Below are 23,082 nucleotides of genomic sequence, written 5' to 3'. Positions count from 1 at the left end.
TAATCCTTCACTGGTCAGAGTCCATTTGCCAACCAATGATCACTTTCCGCTCATACAAGATAAATGTTGTTTTTCATTTACTTTGCTCTTTCTGGTGAATTGTCCTGATGTGTCCACAATGAAGAACTTTGACAAAATTGTTTTTATTGCTGAAAAAATGCAATGTATCAGTTCCGAGAAGTTTGAAATAAATCCACCATCTTTTCATATATGTTTTTTGCCTTTCAGAAAATGTAAGCGATCACGTAATAAAAGTTGTAAATGCCACTCCCTGTCAGCAGTACAGCTGCTCTGTTGACATTCAACAAAAATCTTCAACATGGACCAAGACTGTAAACAAGAGTATAAAACTTGAATATGAAAGTAAGCAACCAAGATTCCAATAAGGTGTCAATCAGATGTCTTAGTTACTCTGAAATGAGGGCAACTTTTCCTGTTGGGTTCCATGCCACATGGAATGAATATTCTGGAATTACGAAAGGATCTCTCAATGATTCTCTTATTGGCTTTACACATGCCTCTCAGTTTGATCAAAAGATTGTTGCTGATTTTTTTTGACTGATGCTTTCTTTGTGACAATTCCATTTTTCTTGTTAACAATAAAATTTTAAGACTGGCATCCTCTGAGGTCAGTTAAAGGAAAAAGAGAATACCAGGCAGTTTCTGTTGTATCAAAGCTGGCATCCATGAGTGCACACCCAAATATGGAGCTCAGGATGATGGTTGGTCAGCTTTGTTTTTCAGCCTCTGTCTCACCAGAGAGAAAGTGATTGACTTATTCGATTTGTTCTCATATGTGACCCACAAATAACATCAATTCTTAGCACAGCAGTTTGTGACAATACTGTGGCAATACTTCTGACTTGTTTTAATTTTGAAGACAGATTTTGAGCCTTAAGTGTGAGTGGTCTGTCCAAGCCATTAATGTAAATGGCTTATGAGGTCTTTATTTTAGACATTAAAAAAAAGAAGTGGCATGAATAGGTGAAGTCAGGCTCCCACAGAACCAGGGTTTTAATTTGGCTTTCAGCGATTATTGGGGTTTTGAAGTTGGTTGTGGAAGCTGCCATACATCTCTCTGAATGCCAGAATTTTCTCTTGGTGTTGAGCTGGAGAAACATTGTAGATGAGACAATCTATTTTGCCGAACTTGTCTTTGCCAAGGTTGTGTTTATGGGATGTTACTATATTGGAACAGTTGCTGTTTAGTCTATTAATCTGTTACTATTAGTCTATTAATCTGTTACTATTAGTCTATTAATCTGTTATTCTATTAAGTTTTCCAATAGAGTTAAAATTATGTCTGTTCTTCTTTCTTTTGTTTGTATTTAAACTAGAGATAAGAATAAGGTGTATTTTGCTTCAAACCAAGTAGTGTAGCCAATCAAATTACATCTGGAACACAGCACCTAACACTTCCCTTTAAATAAGGTAAACATGAGGGTCTGGGCTGTCTCCTAGTTATGTTTGACAGAGATTTGATCTATTCCAGGACTATTGCCAATGCTAATGATGAACACTAAGCTTCTTATCTCTCTGATCCCCACAAGCAGCCAGCGTTCCTTCATGCTCCATAAACTCTAACTTATCCAAAGCTCTGGCACTGGTAATCATGTCTCACACTGCGTCTTTCTTTCCATCACCCTCTTTTATTGCACTGACTCTCCATTTTTCAGTGTGTTCGATTTAAATCCATGATATCATCTATGATTCCATCTCACATTATTCTGTATTTACTAGCCTCCTGTTCAAGCCTCATGGGCAACCTACTGCCTTCATCATGGCAGAGGCCTCAGTTGTTTCTATCTTAGTTTATAGAAGCTCAAATCTCTGTGCCTTGCCACTTTATCTCCAAGTGAGAAAACCTTAATATCTTTCTCTGCAACCAAACTTCATATCACCCCTTTCAGCTACTCTTATACAAGCACCTCTTTTTTTACACCAAATTTGAATTCCTGTTGGACATTATTTTCAGTAAAAGCACAACATCAATGTTAAATTCTTGTTGCGGTCAGTTGTACAGTACAGTCTCTATCCTTACCTTGCCTCCATTCCCACTGTGATTAGTTACTATTGTGCTGAATGCTGGGAATACAAGAATCCTGCAATTGAGTTTGGTCTTATTCCCTCCTATGCTGAGGCACAAATATATTTCAAACTTGAAGAAGGTGCATGTAAGTTGTACTTCCACGATTTGGTGTGCAAAGCACTAGTCAGTGTTAAACATGCTTCTATCTGACACACTGTTCTAGTAGGAGAATGAAAGGTAGGTCTTTCCAAGAGCTTTTAACTTGTCTCAGGTTTGAAACACAGCAAGTTGACAGACCATGTGTAGTGGCGTGCTGTAGCACTAGTTCCTCCAGAGTGCGACATTCCTATCATTGTGGCTTTTCCTGCACAGCCTTCCCCTTTCTTTGAGTAGTTGAGCCATCTAAGCGTTCTGCTTTTCACAGGCCCCTGTGAATGGTCATTGAAGAAATGTACTCCTAACATCTCAATCACCTCATACAAGAAGATCTGCTAGTTAATTTATCATCCTTATATGTTTCGTGACAGCTGGACAAGAGTCGATTTAGGCACCAATGAGTTCAAACAGTTCTCGGAAATATGGACAAAATACTTGCAGAATTTCTGATACTGTCTTATTCAAATTTTATAGAACCGAATAAACCGGATATTAACTACACTAAACGTTCAACTATGAGCATTGCCGTGGATTGGAGTGTACAAGAGGATGACCTAAAGCCAGTGACATCTGTTGAAATAACTTGCACAGCTATTGACAATTCACGTAAGTGCTATTCTTCTCTGGGCAGTACAACAACGACAGTTGCAACCTTGCAATCGCAGTGAAACATTTGGGGATTATTTTGGTTCAGAGTTTTCTGTAACAGGGAACTATAGATATTCTCATGTTCATTAGACAGGCCCTGTTTAATCTCCAAATTGTGAAATGAAACTGGCATAGAGCTATCACCGAGTGTCGCGAATCTAAATAAACAGCACAAACAAATGTAGGTCTCCTTAACTAGTCACATTGAAGAAATATGATATTAACAGCATTTAGAGGTATAAATTTAGGTGGTCACGTTAATTAGGAGGGAAAGAAAAGGTGGAATAACAGGCATTTAAAAATACTATAGACCAAAAGGAAGGTGTAAAAATATTTTTTATTTTGACATTCCAAAAAGGAATGGGACACCATATTTAAGACCATTAGCAATACGAACAAGAGTAGGTAGTTTGGTTCCTTGAATCTGCTCCACCATTCAATAAGATTGGGGCTGAACCAACATTCCTCATGTCCACTGTTCTGCATTTTCCTCATAAACTTTGATTCCCCTATTGATCAATAATCTTATCTATCTCAGCATTAAATATACACAAAGAAACTTCTCCCACAGCTCTCAGTGGCAAGAAGTTCCAAAGACTCTCAACCCTCTGAGAGAAGAAATTCCTCCTCACCTGAATATAAATTGCTGCATTATCGGGTCTAGACTCTCCCATGAGGGGAAACATCCTCTCAGCATTTCTACTGTCAGGCCAATTAAGAATCCTATATGTTTCAGTGAGATTGCCTCTCATTATTCTAAACTCCAGTGAGTAGAGTCCCACCCTGTTTAGTCCCACCCTCCACACCAGTGATCAACCACATGAAGCTTCTCTGAACTGCCTCCAAAGAGATTAGTCTTGCCTTAAGTAAGGAGCCAGACACTGCTCATAGTCCTTGAGGCTTGTTCTAACCAGCACTTTGTCGAGTTGCAGTCAGTGTTCCCTGCTCATACACTCCAATCCCCCTGAAATAAGGGCCAACATACCATTAGCCTTCCTGATTAGCTGCTGCATCCGTGTGCTGGCTTTTTATGTTTTGTGCACAAGTATCCCCAAGCCACTGTGTTACAGCTTTCTGCAGTCTTTCTCTATTTAAATAATGTTCTGTTCATTTATTATCCTTTCTGAAATGAAGAACTTCACATTTTCCCGTTTTTCCAACATTACATTATAAATCATTTGCCCTTTTTCTTAACCTGGCGATAGCTTTCTGTAAACTATTTGTCTCTACAATGTGCCTTGCCACCTATTTTTGTGTCATCTGCAAATTTTGCTACAGTACATTTGCTTCCTTATTCCAAGTCATTAATAGAAATTCTAAATAGTACTGTACCCTGTGAAACCCCTCTGATTTCAGGTCACCAACCTCAAAAGGAACCCCTTATCTCTACTTGCCGTTTCCTGTCCATTAGACGATTCTCTATTTACGCCAACATATTACTTCTAACACCATGGTGTTGTCTTATGATTTAACCTTTTGTGAAGTACGTTGTCAGGTACCTTCTGGAAATTCAAGTACGACACATCTACTGGTCCCTCTCTATCCATTCTGGTTGAGACTTCCTCGATAAGCTCCAATAAGTTAGTTAGACAGTTTGTCTTTCATGAAGCCATGCTGACTCTGCTTGATTAGATTATGGTTTTCCAAAAATGGTACTGTTATTTCTTTAGTAATTGATTCCAACACCTGTCCCACGATCGATACTAGGCTTATCAGCCTATAGTTACCGGTTTTTCACCTCCCTCCTTTTTTGAAAAGATTGTCAGTTTTCCAATTCTCTGGTACGACTCCAGAATCCAAGGATTTATTGACAATTACAACAAGTGCATCCACTGTTTCCATAGAAATTTCCTTTAGGATCCTAGGATACAGGCCATCACCTCTGGGACACCCTGACCAACCAACCCAACCACCCTGTGGCTCAACATTTCAACTTCCCCTCCCACTCCACCAAGGATATGCAGGTCTTTGGACTCCTCCATCGCCAGACCACAACAAAACGACGGTTGGAGGAAGAGTGCCTCATCTTCCGCCTAGGAACCCTCCAACCACAAGGGATGAACTCGGATTTCAGCAGTTTCCTCATTTCCCCTCCCCCCACCTTGTCTCAGTCAAATCCATCGAATTCAGCACCGCCTTCCTAACCTGCAATCTTCTTCCTGACCTCTCCGCCCCCACCCCAGTCTGACCTATCACCCTCACCTTGACCTCTTTCCACCTATCACATTTCCAATGCCCCTCCCCCAAGTCCCTCCTCCCTACCTTTTATCTTAACCTGCTGGACAAACTTTCCTCATTCCTGAAGAAGGGCTTATGCCCGAAACATCGATTCTCCTGTTCCCTGGATGCTGCCTGACCTGCTGCGCTTCTCCAGCAACACATTTTCAGTACAGGCCATCATGGGCAAGGGCCTTACATGCCTGAAGCCCAATTAGTTTGTTGAATATTACTGCTCTCATGACGGTGATTGTAAATAATCCCTCCTGTATCTTGCACTGTAAAGACTGATGAAAAATATTTGTTCAACTCCTCTGCCATTTCCTTGTTCCCCATAACTGTCTCCCATAATTCATTTTCTAGGTTCACTTCGATCTTCATCTTCCTTTTTATATATTTAATCAGAGAATCCCTACAGTGTGGAAACATCAGCCCAATGAGTCCACACTGACCCCCCAAAGAGTAACCCACCTAGACCCATTCCTCTACTACTCTACATTTTACCCCAGACTAATGCACCTAACCTATACATCCCTGAACACTATGGGCAATTTAGCATGGCCAATTCACCTAACCTGCACATGTTTGGATTGTGGGAGGAAACCAGAGCACCCAGGGGAAAACCAGGCAGACTATGGGAGAATGTACAAACTCCACTCAGACAGTCACCCAAGATGGGAGTTGAACCCGGTCTCTGGCACTGTGAGGCAGCAGAGCTAACTACTGAGCCATTGTGTCACCCATAACGAGCTCTATACTGTAAGTTTTTATGTTTTTCACTAGTTTGCTTTTGTAGTTTTCTCTTTTTATTATCTTTTTAGACCTCCTTTGCTGGATTCCCAATTTATCCCAATCTTTGGAGCTATCACTGAGTTTTGTCTCCTTATTTACTTTTTCTTTCAACTTTATACTATTGTTAACTTGCTTACTTAGCGATGGTTAGTTCGTCCCTCACTTCGAATCTTTCCTCCTGACTGAGATTTATTTTTGCCTTGAATTAGTTCCTCAAATGTGTACTGCGGCCTATTGCCTATGTTGCCTTTTAATCTATCTGCCCAATCCGCTTTAGCTAACTCTATCCTCCTTTCATTGTAATTCCCTTTGTCAAAATTAAACACAGTTGTTTCCGACCCAAGTTTCTCTCACACAAACTGAATATTGATTTCTACTATGTTATGATCACTACTTCCTAGGGGATCTTTTACTCTAAGGTCATTTATTAACTGTGCCTCCTTATCAATTACCAGGTGCATGGCAGTTTATTCCCTCGTTAACTCCATGACATATTGATATAGGAACCTATCTTTAATTCGTTCCATGAATTCATTGTCATAGGTACCCTTTCCAACTTGATTGACCCAATCAACATGAAGATCAAAATCACCTCTCAGTATTGTTTTATTCTTTTTACTTGTTCCTATTGTTTGTTGGTTTATAGCCTTTCTGACAAAGTGGCTACTGTTTGGGGTGGGGGAGGGGGGAGGGTCAATACAATACTCTTGCTAATGTCATCTTTCCCTTTCTGTTTTTTACCTCCACCCAAAAGACTCTACATCATCTGAGCCTAGATCATCTCCTGCAGCTGTCCCCATTTCATCTCTTAATAATGATATTATCCTAACACCTTTTCCATCCCTCCTGCTTTCTGACAGGTCAAATATCCGGGAATGTTAAGTTCCCAGTTCTGATCACCTTATAACCATGTCTCTGTAATGGCTATGAGATCACATTCATTTATCTCGATATCTGCCATAAGTTAATTTACCTTATTTGGAATGCTTCATGCATTAAGATTCAAAGCTTTTAGGCTTACCTTTTGCTATTTTCAAACATCTTAACTTTTCCTTGTACTGTGGCCCAATTTGCCTCTTGTCCTTGACTATCCTTTCTTGAATTTTACTGTTCTTTCTTTTATTAGCATCATTGTTTCTCTTTACCTTCCCACCCTACTTCTCCCACAATCCCCCACCCCTGACATCAATCCTGATCCTGCCCTTCCAGTTTGTATTGGTCCCACCTCTGGCCCTGACATCCCAGACATCTGAAACCCTCTCCATGCACCATTCTCCATAGTTACTTTTCTCCAGTTAGTTGAGAATCATTGGCAGTAATTAATAGTTATCACATTATCATGGGTACTTCATCTTGAAGTGCTCAATTTAATTTTTTTGGCTGAATTTGCTTTGTCACAATACCCAAATTTCATGTCATTATATCAGTTCTCTTTTGAAATTTGCCATTGACTCAACTTCCACCATCCTTTTGGCCAGTGCATTCCAGATTGTAACTATCTCTCCAGAAAAATATTTTTTATTCTCCATTGATTCTTTGCAGTTACTTAAAAGTTGTGCAGTGCATCTTCCAACATCCCTGCAAATGGAAACAATGTGTTCTTATTTGCTTTATCAAAATCTTTCATGATGTTGAATGTCTCTCTTAAACTTTAGCTTCTCTGCTGTAACAATAAGTAGCATTTATATAGCAACTATAGTGTCCCAAAGACACTTCTCAAAGCAGAACTAGAGCTGATTTCTCTAGTGTCCAAAAACTGAAGTCATGAATTTAAGGCCTTGCCTTATTGACAGTTCTAGTCTGATCTCTTCTATTAATTTCACTTAAACAAGGTTAAGGAGTTTCAAGTTCATTGTGGCTTCAGCTATTCCTCATTAACCTCACTCCCTGCCTGTCCCTCTCTCTCTCTCCCTCTCCACTTCCACCCTCTTTCCCTCACTGATTCCACAATCTCTCCCTGTGTTGAATTCCCACAGTCACTTTCCCTCTCCTGACTCCCACAGTCTCTCTCTTTCACTGACTCCCGCAGTGTCTATGTCGGTCAACCCCACAGTCTCCCTGGCAAAGTTTGCTTCAGTGCTCAGGCTCCTGTGTCATCATTCTCTTTCCTGCTTGCTGCTGCCCGGGTCACAGACTGCATTTCTTCTGTACTTGCTGCTAATAGAAAGAAACTAGTACAATGCAGTTGAGCCTGTTAATAACAAGGGTGGAAGAGGATCAACGGCCGAGCACCAACGAAACTTATTATTTGAATTACAGAGAGGCAAGGCTGAAAAATCTGCCATTGCACAGTTGAGAGAGAAATAACACCAAGTACATTAGCCATGTTATCAAGGCCACAGATTTCCCACACTGGAAGCCATGTTGGAGATGTTTACGTTATTCATCTTAATTTTGGCATGTATAGTTTAGATGGGGATACCATTGTAATTGTTTGGTAAAATGTTTCTGGGTGACTGTGATTGGTGAGAATCTTGTTCAGGGGCTGGTGGAACAGTTTTGGTCAATATAATGGATGAGACTGGGGATAAGAAGATGATCGGTCTGAAAGGGAAAATACTTTGACATGAGTCTCATGAAAGCAATGAGCAGAACAAAATTGACAACAAAAGAGTTGCAAATGAATGTCTTGTATTAATGAATTTGATACTTAAACTCTGGAAATCTGTAGGGGAAGCAACCTGGCAATCAATCTGCTATTGCCCCTGTAGGAACACAATCTCTATCCCTGCAGTAGGTTTGGAGGTCAGGGAGCTCCCTTCAATGGATCCTAATGGTGCATGGGTCTACCAATAGTCAAGTGTCCCAAGACGTAAGCCATCAAATTCAAGTTCAAGTGCTCAACAGAAGAATACACCGGGCTGTGGAGAGAATGGGTGGTGATGGTGGAAGGCTACGCCTCCTCATGTTACCCATCCGAAAGGGATCACTTTTATACAAAACCAACAATTGTGCCCAAACTTCAAGAGCAGGAATTGACACTAGCCTTGGCTCCTCGATACAGATGAGTTGGGAGAGTTGTTTGGTTCAAGGAAGCATAGCTCAATCTCTCTTTCTCTCCTTCCTTTTCTCTCCCTTTCTTTCCCTCCCTTTTCCCTCCTTGCTCTCCCAGCTGGCCTCTTGCTTCCTCTCTTTCCCCTCTTCTCTCTCCCTTTTTCTCCCTCCCCTCTCTTCACCTCCTTCTCTCCTCCCCCTCCTTCTCTCCAACCCCTCTCCCTCTCTCCAACGCCTCTCTCTCTCTCGACGCTGAGGAGCTCTGAAGTTAACAAATCTCCATCCTTCTCTCTGTGCCACACTGGCTGCAGGGACTAAGTAAGGGACTGCTAGCAAAGGTTTCAATATCAAACTGCATGTGAAAAGACAGTCAAAGAACCACAATAGGTTTTCAAAGTAGAGTTTGCCAAATATAAGAATTTGTAAGAATAATTTAAAAGCTTTATTCCTCACTTTACAGGCTTCAGTGTAACTCTACAGAATGTCACAAAAGGATCAGCAATATGCAAAGGACTGAACCCATACACAAACTATACTGTAAATGTTACAGCCATCAATAAGATGTGCAACAATACAACTCAATCAAATTCACATACTAGCGTGGTTATGACTCGACCAAGTTGTAAGTATTCCAATGATGTAATTGAATTATAATAATCCCTTCTGTTGTCCATTTAAAGGTCATTACCATTTTATTTTATTCATCCTCAGAGCATGGACATTTACTGTCAGTTCATAGTTACACTGTAATGATGGGAATCACTGTTTGGAACCATTGCACTCTGTGCTACACTGTTCCCTAATGCAAGTTTGTCTTTCTTGGATTTGAACTGCTGGCATCACATATTCTCCTATTTCCATGCACTCAATCATTCACTCTGCTTGTGCGCCGTTCTAAATTTCCTGACATTTTGACACCAAAGCGCAAAAGAAAATGACTGCAAATGCTTGAATTTTTTTTATTCATTTATAAATAAATGGGTGTTGCTGGCTGGCCAGCATTGATAGCCCATCCCTATTTGCCCTTGAGAAGGTGGTGGTGAGCTGCCTTCTTGAATCGCTATAGTCCACTTGCTGTGAGTTGACCCACAATGCCATGAGGGAGGGAATTCCAGGATTTTGACCCAACAATTTTGGAATGGTGATAGATTGCCCAGTCAGGGTGGTGAGTGGCTTGGAGGGGAATTTGCAAGTGGTGATGTTCTCAAGTACCTGCTGTCCTTGGCCTTCAAGATGGGAGTGGTCATGGGTTTTGGAGGTGCTGTCTAAGGACCTTTGGTGAATTTCTGCAGTGCATCTTGTAGATAGTGCACACTGTTGCTACTGAGCACAGGTGGTGGAGGGGTTCAATGCTTGTGGATGTGGGTTGCTTTGTCCTGGATGGTGTCAAGCTTCTTGAGTGTTGTTGGAGCTGCACCCATCCAGGTAAGTGGGGAGTATTCCATCACATTCCTGACTTGTGCCTTGTAGATAGTGGATAGACTTGGGGATGTTAGGAGGTGAGTTACTTGCCACAATATCCCTGGATTCTGAACTGCTCTTGTAGCCACTGTGTTTGTGTGGTGAGTCCAGTTGAGTTTCTGATCAATGGTAACCCCAAGGATGTTGACAGTGAGGGATTCAGTGGTGGTAATACTGTTGAATGCCAAGGGTGATCATTAGAATGTCCCTTATTAGTGATGCTTATTGTTTGGCATTTGTATGGCGCGAATGTTACTTGCCACTAGTCGGCACAAGCCTGGATATTGTCCAGATCTTATTGCACTTGAGCACAGACTGCTTCAGTATCTGAGGGGTCGTGAATGGTGCTGGGCACTGTGCAATCATCGGCTAGCATTCCCACTTCTGGCCTTATGACAGAGAGAAGGTCATTGATGCTGCAGCTGAACATTGATGGCTGTAGGACATTACCCTGAGGGACTCCTGCTGAGATGACCTGGAGCTGAGAGTAATAAATGTGAAATAAAAACTGAAACTGCTGGAAAATATTCAGCAGATCAGACAAACATGTACCAGGCCCAGAATAACTGAAATGGATTGAGGGGAAGCGAGGGGAGGTGGTGAGGACTGCTGGTATGAGCAGAAACTCTTTCAACAGATGGCCAGGTATAGGTTTTTCAAAATGACCTCATTATGGGGTCATATTTGAACCACAAGAATGGCTAATGGGGAAGCAATGGCTTTGTGGAATTATCACTGGACTGACAATCTAGAGAGGAGAAAGTGAGGACTGCAGATGCTGGAGATCAGAGTCGAAGAGTGTGGTGCTGGAAAAGCACAGCTGGTCAGGCAGCATTCGAAGAGCAGGAGAGTTGACATTTTGGGCATACGTCCTTCATCCTCACATTCCTGATGGACACTCTCGACTCTGATAAACCAGAGAGCCCAGAGGCCTGGGCTTGAATCTCGCCATGTTAAGCGGTGCAATTTGAGTTCAATAAAAATCTGGATTTGAGAGTCTAATGATGATCACGTTGATTGCTGGGGAAAAACCCAGCTGATGTCCTTCCTGGGTCTGCTCTACATGTAACTCCAGATCCACAGCAATGCGGCTAACTCTTAACTGCCCTCTGGGCAATTAGGGGTGGTCAATGCATGTTGACATAGTGAGCAATGCCCACATCCTGTGAATGAATAAAATAAAATGCACTTAGCGTAGGTCTGTTTGCATGGCTTAAAAGAGAGTGCTAGCACAGAGCAGCACCTTTATCATTCAGTAATGACCTGACCTTTCTTTGAATATGGTCAATGCTTATGTGTTTAACTTGGATAGAATTCAGAGGTATGAAATGGATTGAAGGTGCTTTCACTTCCTGAATTTCAATGGCAGATGTGCGAGAAGGAAAGGGAACAATGCTTTTCACAGAGAATATTGAATGACGTCTTTTGTACAAATTCTCTCACGAACATTTTAAACACTTACCTGAGTCATTGTATGGATCATGTGTTGTGTACATTGTGCATGAGTGGGCACAGAGACCTGACAGCCATAGGGAAATATGAGATGGCATGGAGAAGGCATGGAAGATATTAAAGGATAGAGATGTGGTAATGTAAGATTTTAAGTTTAAGAGGAAGTGTAGATCAATTTAAATTAGTTCAATTTGTTTGAGCTCACCGAATTAAAATTTTGAATTTATCCCTTCAAGCTATTTAATTTAAATTTTTGAAGTCCTACAGAGTTATGCCATCAGGCAAGATTAGGACCAAAGTTAGAGAATATTATCAGATTTTAAGTATAAACAAGTAAGACACTAATGTATACATAGTTGAAAAACAAGACACAGTGGTTAGCACTGCTGCCTCACAGCACCAGAGACCCGGGTTCAATTCCCGACTCAGGCGACTGACTGTGTGGAGTTTGCACGTTCTCCCCGTGTCTGCGTGGGTTTCCTCCGGGTGCTCCGGTTTCCTCCCACAGTCCAAAGATGTGCAGGTCAGGTGAATTGGCCATGCTAAATTGCCCTTAGTGTTAGGTAAAGGGGTAAATATAGGGGTATGGGTGGGTTGCGCTTCGGCGGGTCGGTGTGGACTTGTTGGGCCGAAGGGCCTGTTTCCACACTGTAAGTCTAATCTAAAAGACATTTGGGGATCCAGAAATGGAACCAAAGCCTGCATCTTTGACAATTGATCACTTTCTTACTTGAGACAAAACACTTGAAGTTTTCTTGTCAACAGAAATCTCTAATTGTCTCTGAACATTGCTAGAAATTTGACAGAAATATCTGACTTTCTGTTTTGATCTCAAGGTTTCAACTTTACAAAAATCCCTGATTAACTGAAAAAAAAACACTGATGTCTCCAGCCTAAGCTGGGATAGGATGACATTCTCTTAAGATACTTGGAGTATTCGAAGAAACATGGTCCTTTTGGGATGAACACTCCCTCACCTCTTAATTAACTATTGTTGTTGAAACCCAATTAGTTCATAATATGTTAATGGTTAACTGAATTCCTTTCAGTCATGATCCCCTGCTCTCACTGTAAACTTAACTGTTATTCATAACTTTCAACACTTTCCCTTTAAGTGTTTCTCATGTCCCATTATCATCTACTGTGAAAAGAGGATGAGTCTGAGCAAGATGTGTCATAAGTGGAGACGATAAGGTGCATAAGGTGCCTCAACTGGTGCCAGTTTATGGAGATGGGGCAGTGGGCTCAACTCGTTAGGGGTCCTCTGTGTCCATTGAAGACATTCTCCCTCCCATGACATCAAAGACATCATTAGCCCTTGCCCTCTGATCTCTCACCTGGATGTATTTTAATGTTCGCAACTATAAAAGAGCAGGTGAAAGCATGGCTGAGGATCTGGTGCGTAGGAGAAGGATTCACATTTTTGGATCATTGGAATCTCTTCTGGGGTAGAAGTGACCTGTACAAGAAGGACGGATTGCACCTAAATTGGAAGTGGGCTAATATACTTGCAGGGAGATTTGCGAGAACTGCTCGGGAAGATTTAAACTAGTAAGATGGGGAGTGGAACCCAGGGAGATAGTGAGGAAAGAGATCAATCTGAGACTGGTATGGTTGAGAAAGGAAGTGAGTTAAACAGTCAGGGACAGGCAGGGACAAAGCAGAGGACAAGGTAAGATTGATAAATCAAATTACATTTACTTCAATGCAAGAGGCCTAACAGGGAAGGCAAATGAACTCAGGGCATGGTTAGGAACATGGGACTGGGATATCATAGCAATAACAGAAACGTGGCTCAGGAATGGACAGGACTAGCTGCTTAATGTTCCAGGATACAAGTGCTACAGGAAGGACAGAAAGGGAGGCAAGAAAGGAGAGGGAATGGTGTATTTGATAAGGAATAGCATTACTGCTGTACATGAGGAGGGCATTCCTGGGATTAAGTCCAGGGAAGATATTTGGGTGGAACTGAGAAATAAGAAAGGGATGATCAATTTAATGGGATTGTATTATAGACTCCCTAATAGTCAGCAGGAAATTGAAAAGCAAATTTGGAAGGAGATTTCAGTTATCTGTAAGAATAACAGGATTGCTATGGTAGGGAATTTTAACTTTCCAAACATGGACTGGGACTGCATAGTGTTAAGGGTTTAGATGGAGAGGAATTTGTTAAGTGTGTATAAGAACATTTCTGATTCAGTATGTGGATGTACCTACTAGAGAAGGTGCAAAACTTGACCTACTCTTGGGAAATAAGGCAGGGCAGGTGACTGAGGTGTCAATGGGGGAGCACTTTTGGGCCAGCGACCATAATTCCAGTGGATTTAAAATATTGATGGAAAAGGATAGACCAGATGTACAAGTTGAAGTTCTAAATTGGAGGAAGGCTAATTTTGATGGTAGTAGGCAAGAACTTTCATAAGCTGATTAGGGGTAGATGTTCGCAGGTAAAGGATGGCGGGAAAATGGTCAGCCTTCAAAACTGAGATAACAAGAGTCCAGAGGCAGTATATTCCTGTTAAGATGAAAGTAAAGGCTGGTAGGTGCTGGGAATGCTGGATAACTAAAGAAATTGGGGTTTAGTTCAGAAAAAGAAGGAAGCATATGTCAGATATAGGCAGGAGAGATGGGGTGAATCCTTAGAAGAGCATACAGGCAGTAGGAGTATACTTAAGAGGGAAATCAGGAGGGTACAAAGGGGACATGAGATAGCGTTGGCAAATAAGATTAAGGATAATCCAAAGGGTTCTTATAAATACATTAAGGACAAAAGGGTAACTAGGGAGAGAATAGGGTCCCTTAAGGATCAGCAAGGCAGCTTTTGTGTGGAGCTGCAGCAGATGGGAGAGATGCTACACAAGTATTTTACATCAATGTTTACTGTGGAAAAGGAAATGGAAGATATAGAATGTAGGGAAATAGATGGTGACGTCTTGAAAAATGTCCATATTACAGAGGAGGAGGTACTCGTTGTTTTGAAATGCAAAAAAGTAGTTAAATCCCCAGGTGTACTCTAGAATTCTATGGGAAGCTAGAGGGATATGGTCCACGTGCGGATATGGTCCACGTGCTGGCAAATGGGACTCGATTAGGTTAGAATATGTGGTGGGCATGGGCGAGTTGGAACAAAGGGTCTGTTTCTGTGCTGCACATCTCTATGACTCTATAAGCACCTGCTCTTCAGATTTAGGTTATAAATCCAATAGTGGTGCTGACAGCCAGTTGGATTAGATCAGCGGCTCTCGAAGGAATTGGTGTGGAAACCTTGATCTCATATAGCTACCACTGCTCTGTGAAGTGTTAAATAGCTATTCAGCGGAACGGTGGAGATGTGTTTCCTGTCCAGTCTTCAGATGGCCAGCTGGAGAAAACACTGCCATCTGAAAAGTCCTGGCCCAGTCTGTCCCCATGGCCAAGATTTTCCAGTGGCTTTAAGGGTGTACACCAGCAATAATTGGTCAAAGCAATGGCAGAAGTGACTCCCATCTACTCTCCAGACTTCCAAGCCTACCTCTCCCCCAGAGAGATGCTGCCCTGTTGTGATCCATGCCATTCAATGGTATCACTTATGTGAAGAATAGTATCCATATTTCATACATTGATTCTGTCTGGCATTCTGAGCACAGTTTTCCTGCTTGCAAAAACATATCGTTAATCGGCTGTCTTCGCTCCTGAGGAAGGGTCCTGTCCAAAACATCGACTCTCCTGCTCGTCTGATGCTGCCTGACCTGCTGTGCTTTTCTCAGCGCCACACTTTATCAACTCTGACTCTCCAGTATCTGCAGTCCTCACTGTCTCCTGGTCTTCAGCCCTTAATTGGCAACATTTTTAATGAACTCCCATAGCCCAACTGAATATACTCCAAACTCAATATTGCCCCACATTAGCCATTTGTTTGATTAGTAAAATTTTGGCAACGTTTGAGGTCTTTCATCAGAACTGAGCACTTTAAGTTTTCTTTTGTAACATCTTCAGAATCCATTATTTTTTGGAAGTTTCATAATTTAAAGATCAAACTACAACAAGTATAATCCTTCCTCAACAGTTTAATTTGGTAACAGTGCCATACCTCTATCTGCCAAGCTTTAAAATCACTGTGACAGAAAAAGACTTGAGCTTTGCATTTTAAATGTGCAACTTTTTTTTTTACTTAGAAAGTTAAATGCACAGTAAATGTTTTTCTGTCCTTGTTTAACTTGATATTGTAGTATGTTCCAACAGAAAAATTCAATTTTTCTCATAGATCCAGGAGTTCCTGTGATAAAAACTGTTAACTTTCTGGAAAATAACAAGATTGAACTTATCTGTGTTGAATTAAAGCAACATGAATATCATGGAAAAAGCATGACATATTCGGCCACAGCTAATGGACACAACATTTCAAAAAGCCAGACGAAAAGCTGTAACTTTATCTTCGAAAACTTGCAATATCTGACAACATATGAACTCAAGGTAAGGTGAATTTATTTTGTTTTATGCTTATTTTATTTATATCTTACAGAGATCATACTTTTCCTAATGCTACTGTTGTCTTTGCTGTTACAGCTATTTGCCAACAATGGTGATTATACGACAGAGAGTCGTGCCTTTTCTGTCAAAACTAGATGTAAGTGAAATGCTTGCTTTACTCACATTTTGTCAACACTATATGCTGGGAAGCATTAGGTTGCTTGTCCACCCAGTCATTTACTGAATTCAAATTGTAAGGCCCTCTAAAAATGAATGCAAAGAATTCTGGTTCCCATTAGAAAGGGTAAGCCAACAAGCCAACAAATGGGGTATTGCAGGCTACATTGACTCTGTGTTATCCGATTATTGAATGTATCACAGAGAAGGTACTGTGTTGCAAACTCCCACCTTCAGTCATGCTGTTGTCCTTCCTTCATCAATTAAGGGATGGATTGGTGTTTCACCAGTTGAGGGGACTATGAACCCTTTCTGTTTGACACAGTGAACAGTCCAACGTATTGTGAAATATGAGAGTTTTTTGGTACTACTCTCCTGTTCTCACAGTCACATATTGGACTGTAAATTGTGAAGGAAATCTTTCTCAATCTCTAATTATGTGTGGTGATTCCATTTCCTGAAACACCATTGGTTAAAGCATCACTTAATCCTCTGAGGGATTCATCAAATTAGGAATTCCCTCTTGACGGGCATTGTGGGTCTACTTTCAGCAGGGTGCCACAGCGCCAGGGACCCGGGTTCAATTCCAGCCTCGGGAGACTGTTTATGTGGAGTTTGTACATTCTCCCCATGGCTACATGGGTTTCTGCTGGATGCCTCAGTTTCCTCACACAGTCTAAAAATGTGCAGGTTAGGTGGATTGACCATGCTAAATTATCCATCATGTTCAGGGATGTGCAAAAGGTGGATTAGCCATGGGAAATTCTTTGAGCAGAGACTCAAGAAGAGATTTGATTGTGGTATTTCGAGAAATGTTCAGTAAAAGTAAATAAAGAACCTAAAACCTGTGGGCAAAAGATCTAGGGTGACTGGGGAGAAGCTATTCTTTCTGTAATAGGTGGAACGTTCTGTCTGATAGGATGGGTGGTTCAGTTGCAGCATTCACAGGGAATTGTGTTGTTATGTGATCGAGAAAAGAATTCTGAAATAACCAAGGAATGGGACTAAGCAATTTATTCTTCTGAACATACAATCAAGGTACAGGAGTAGCCATTTGGTCCCTCAAGCCTGTTGTGTCATGTGATAAGATCTTGGCTGATCTGATTGCAACCTCAAATCTGCATTCTAGCCCACCCTGATAAACTTTTACAACATTCAACTGATCAAGCTCCCTTGAAGCTCTGCAAGTTTCATTCAAATCACCTCTTACTCTTTTAAGTTTAGTGGATATAAGGCTAGCATGTCCAACCTTGCTGGATAAGACAACCATCAAACCACCACCATCCCACCACCTCCCCCCGCACTCTCATTCCCATTTCAGGTATTAGATTCATAAAACTTCTCTGAACTGCTTTCAATGTTTTTACATCCGTGCTGAATTACAGTGACACTCTACGTTTGATGTGGTCTCATCCATATAAATGAAGCATAACTCACTTACTTTTGAATTCAGTTTCCCTTGTTAGTAAATGATGATGTTCTGTCAGCTTTCCGATATACTCTAAACTAGACATCTGCAGATCATACACTAGGCTCCAGATCCCTTTGCACCTCTGTAATCTCTCACATTTAGTTGCAACACTTTTTAAAAAATCCTTTCTACCAAAATAGATAATTTGGACATTAACGTATTTTACAAATCTGTGTCCACTCACTTAATCTACCGATATCCCTTTGTAGCCTCTTGTATTCCTTCTTCATAAGTTATATTCTACCGACTTTGTGTCACCAGCAATTTAAGAAACCATGTCGTTTTTTCACGCAAGTCATTTACCCACATTGTGAACAGTTGAGGTCCCAGAGGTGCTCCTGGTGGCACACCATTTTTACATCATGTCGACCTGAAAAAGATCCATTTCTGCCTACTCTCTGCTTCCTGTTGGCCAACCCAATCTTCTATTTGTGCCAATATGCTATCCCCCTACCATGAGTTTTTCTTTTCCAAACTAATTTTTGATGTAGCACTTTACTGGAACTGCCTACTGGAACCCAATGTTCAGTTCATCCTCCAGGCTCCACCTTCTCTCTGAAAGAGCTGGCCTAGGTCCAAGGGGCAGAATGGCCTCCTCTGTGTTGTACTATTCTCTGATTCTGTGATCAGAGCATAAGTGAACAATAAAGCAAGTTCTCTGAAATTTCCAATAACCGATTTGTTTACCAATGAATATTTACTTGTTTTCCCTGGAGCGTCAGAGGCTGAAGGGTGACTTTATCGAGGTTTACAAAATCATGAGTGGCATGGATAGGGTAAATAGACAAAGTCTTTTCTCTGGAGTGGGGGAGTCCAGAACTAGAGGGCATAGGTTTAGGGTGAGAGGGGAAAGATATAAAAGGGACCTAAGGGGCAACGTTTTCACGTAGAGGGTGGTGCGTGTATGGAATGAGCTGCCAGAGAAAGTGGTGGAGGCTGGTAGGTAAATGAATAGTATTGGTTTAGAGGGATGTGGGCAAAATGCTGGCAAGTGGGACTAGTTTAGGTTGAACTATCTGGTCAGCATGGATGAGTTGATCCAAGGGGTCTGTTTCCGTGCTGTACAGCTCTATGCTCTTTGACTCTCACGTGGCTCCTGTCTTAATTTGAAGCTATTTTGGATGTACCGTTTCAGAATGTGGAGAAAAACAAAGATAACAGGCATGAATCACACATGCTGAAGACCACATCCTGCGCCTCAGCAGAAAACAACGACCAATCCCCCTCACTACATGTAAAAATAAAACAAAAGCCTCAATTTTGTTTGATTAAGCTAAGTTCTTAACCTATGGCTCTATACAAATAGCTGTTTTACCAACCCAACCACTGGGTAATGTTTTTACATCAGAGTTTTTGCAACGATGATAAGACTGACGTGTTTAAGCTGAAGGGACCTTTGTATCCAGCTTGTGTTGTGCATTTACTTTAAGCATGTCCTACTTGCACCCCCCGATTGTTTGGGACAAGTTGACTCTTCATGCCAGCGCATACACTGCATTCCACCTCTCCCTCCAGGTGTTTCCTACACCCACTCCCACCAAGCTAATAGAAAGGGGCATTTGAAACCGTTGGACTTCCCCTGATGCCCTTAAGGTAGTAGAGATGTATACTTGGGAGATGTTTTCAAGTAAGCCATAGTGAGTTTCTACAATGCATTTTGTTGATAGTACACACTATGGCCATGGTATGCTGGAGGCAGAGGGGACAGATGTTAGAGCCACATGCTCAGCATCATTATTGCACTCATATCCCAATGGCTTTTACTTGTCTGCTTCTTCAACATGTTTAGACTTTTAAAAGTGCACGTAATGTGTAATTCTCAGCTACCAAAACTAACTCACTGTCTAACATTATTGAACAGATGAGGAAATTCTGGCTATTGGTTCTCCAAAAATTCATATTTCCTGTGCTGATATATTTACACTGAACATGTACATTTTTCTACATTGAACCATTCTTTGTGAATAATTATAGAAAGTCTTATCCTAGATAATGACAAGGCTTTAATTGGATTCCTGGTCTTCCTGATCATTGCGACCTCAATAGCTCTGACTTTTGTGCTGTACAAGATATACATGTTGCAGAAGAAATCTTCAAGGTATCTGCTTTATTCTTTCAAAATAGTTTAATCCACCCCTTTGGCAAGTGGCACTATGTACCAGCCAACAATATGTTTTCACAGAGCAGGCATGCCAAAAAGTAATAGAAATATGGTGTCAGAAAGCCTATTTCCTCTGAAGTAGCTTTTCTGCACACAACTATGTCAGGTTCTGACAAGCTGTTCGTGAGGTTTTTGCAAGAGATTTCAATTGTTTTAAAATTGAACGCTACTCGGCTTTGTCCATTTGTGGCACCAATCTGTTCTTCAACCAAGATCTGCAGACGGATTTGTTTTCTCTCATACTTTTAACCATAATTACTGAGAAATTGGTACAGATCAGGCACTTCACCTTCAAATGAAGGTCATGGCCGAGAGCTGCAATGTGGGTATTAACCGTTTAGTTCTTTATTGGCTGGCATAGGCACAATGAGCTGAATGTTTCTTTGTGCTGAAAGTTTCCAGTGTTTCTAAAGACAACTTCAGGGCTTTAATATCAAAGAGTGCCTGACACTGTTCACACATCATTCAACTGCTGGCATTGGTTTGCTGCCAGATGGCTAGTTGGCACTGTAAAGGGGAAAATATGTTAATTAATTATATTTTGTTTCTAATCTGTTAATAATATGCAATAATTTTGTTTGTGCTCAATCTTAAATAGAAATTCTGAAGAATTTGTGGAACTTATTGAACACGGTCAGTTACCTTTCCTTTCCTCTAACTTTTCATATGCTGTACGTAAAAATTCCCAGTGGAAAAAAAGTTCACATCTTTAATGCCATCTATCATTGTTTGCAGATGATGAAAAGCAAATACTCACTGTGGAACCCATTGCCGCTGATCAACTCATTGACGAATACAGGAGAAAGAAGGCTGATGAATCAAGATTATTTTTAGCAGAATTCCAAGTAGGTGCATTTGGTCAATTGTTGGGTACATAAGACTGCAACTGTTTAATCTTACATTTTTGAACTGACTGCCTATTCTGAGGACAACAGGAACTTAATTGTTCTTTTGAAAAGGAGGGGGACCACTACTGAGGAAAGACAAGCATAATACCAACTAGCATTGTGCCAGAAAGGGAGGGAGAGGGCTCAGCAGTTTAATGAAAAAATCTTTTAAATAAACAAGGAAACTAAAGGAAAGTGTAGCAATTATAGCCAACCAGATCTCATAGAATGTGAGTTACCTGATCGAGGCTGTTAATCGGAGTCAAGCAGGGAGTCCTGGCTGACATAAAAGAGTTGAGTGTCAGGCAATAACCATAGTGAGAATAGGGCCCCTCAAAGACCAAAGAAGACATGTATGTGTAAAACCACAAAAGATGGGCGAGGTTCTCAATGAATATTTCTCCTCTATGTTTACGGTGGAGAAAGACATGAAAACTTGGGAACTTGGGGAAGTTAGTGGTGAAATCTTGATGTCAGTCCACATCACAGTCGAGGAAGTGTTGGATATATTAGAATGTGTGAAAGTGGATAAATCTCCTGGTCCTAATCAGATATAACCAAGAATACTGCAAGAGGCTAGAGAAGAAATTGCGGGGGCCCCGGTTGATATTTCTTTGCATCATTGTTAGTCACCGGTGAGGACCCGGAAGACTGCAGAGTAGCAAGTGTTGTCCCATTATTCAAGAAGGGCTGCAAAGAAAAACCTGGGAACAATAGACCAGTAAGCCTAACATCTGTGGCAGGTAAGTTATTTGAAAAGATTCTGAGAGATAAGATATACATGCATTTGGAAAGACAGGATTTGATTCAGAGTAGTTAGCATGGCTTTGAGTGTTGAAGATTACACCATTTTAGAGTTCTTTGATGAAGTGACCAGAAAGGTTGATGAGGGTAGGGCAATAGATGTAGTCTATATGGATTTCTGTAAGGCCTTTGATAAGGTTCCATATGGTAGGCAGCTCTGAAAGGTTAGATCGTGTGGAATCCAGGGCAAGCTGGTAAATTGGATACACAATTGGCTTGATGATAGGAAGCAGAGGATATTAGTGGAAGGATGCATGTTGGACTGGAGGCCTGTGACTGGTGTGTACCTCAGGGGTCAGTGCTATGCCCATTACTGTTTGTTATTTATATCTTATATCGGTGATTTGGATGAGAACATACAAGGCATGATTAGTAACTTTGCAGATGACACTAAAATAGGAGGTATCATTGGCAGTGAGGAAGTTTATCAGAAATTACAGCAGGATCTTGATCAGCTGGGGAGGTGGGCTGAGAAATGGCCAATGAAGTTTAATATAGATAAATGTGACGTCTTGCAGTTTGGAAAGTCAAATCAAGGTAGGAGTTTCTTGGTGAATGATGGGGCCTTCAGGAGTGTAGTGGAACAGAGGGACCTGGGAGTTCGGGTGCATGGTTCTCTGAAAGTGGAGTCACAGGTAGAAAGGGTAGTAAAGAAGGCTTTTTGCACACTGGCCTTCATCAGTCAGGGCATTGAGTTAAGAAGTTGGGAAGTTATGTTGCAGTTGTACAGGACACTGGTGAGGCCACACTTAGAGTATTGTGTTCAGTTTTGGAAAAGGTTGGACAAGCTAGGACATTTTTCTTTCGAACATAGGAGATTGAGGGGGGACCTTATCGAGGTGTATAAGATCATGAGAGGCATGGATAGGGTGAATGCACTGAGTCTTTTTTCCCAGGGTTGGGGAATCAAAGACTAGAGGGCATCAATTTAAGGTTAGAGGGGAAAGAATAAAAGGGAACGTGAGGGGCAACGTTTTTACACAGAAGGCGGTATGCATATGGACTGAGTTGCAGTGGAAGTGGTTGAGGTGGGTACATTAACAACGTTTAACAAGACAGATAACAGGACAATGTTTACCAGCAGGGAGTTTGGTTAGTTCTTAAAGTTGAATTGGATTTGACATATAAGGACAGCTCCATACCACCCACCAGCCAATGGTCTGACAGAAAGAGCAGTCCAAGCTTTGAAGCCTGCATTCAAAAACAGCCTACAGCCTGGCTCGATACCAAACTGTCAATGTTCTTGTTTAATTATAGGACCATTCCACATGCAAATACTGGGATAGCCTGGTAGAATGGCTAATGGGTGGAAGACTCCGCGCCAGGTTAACACTGATCTTCCCGGTCACCTGGGGGAGGGTAAAACAATAATCAGGAAACTAGT

At 41.3% G+C, this 23,082-nt stretch overlaps 1 protein-coding gene across 33 annotated transcripts in view; it reads left to right on the top strand.

Moving 5' to 3' along the window:
• ptprc (protein tyrosine phosphatase receptor type C) overlaps positions 1-23,082 on the top strand; it is a 165,837-nt gene that overhangs the window by 109,252 nt on the left and 33,503 nt on the right. For all 33 annotated transcript variants that reach the window (XM_087990818.1, XM_087990820.1, XM_087990817.1 and 30 more), the window contains 8 exons: positions 229-363; positions 2,660-2,791; positions 9,297-9,458; positions 15,993-16,201; positions 16,295-16,355; positions 19,836-19,944; positions 20,606-20,640; positions 20,743-20,852. In XM_087990818.1, coding sequence (XP_087846944.1) covers positions 229-363; positions 2,660-2,791; positions 9,297-9,458; positions 15,993-16,201; positions 16,295-16,355; positions 19,836-19,944; positions 20,606-20,640; positions 20,743-20,852 — 953 coding nt within the window. The remainder of the gene's footprint in view (positions 1-228; positions 364-2,659; positions 2,792-9,296; positions 9,459-15,992; positions 16,202-16,294; positions 16,356-19,835; positions 19,945-20,605; positions 20,641-20,742; positions 20,853-23,082) is intronic.

Source organism: Chiloscyllium plagiosum, unplaced genomic scaffold (assembly GCF_037043375.1).
Source record: "Chiloscyllium plagiosum isolate Xiang-an unplaced genomic scaffold, Cpla_swu_hap1 HiC_scaffold_9, whole genome shotgun sequence".
Lineage (NCBI taxonomy): Eukaryota > Metazoa > Chordata > Chondrichthyes > Orectolobiformes > Hemiscylliidae > Chiloscyllium > Chiloscyllium plagiosum.
This window is presented reverse-complemented; position numbering and strand designations above follow the sequence as displayed.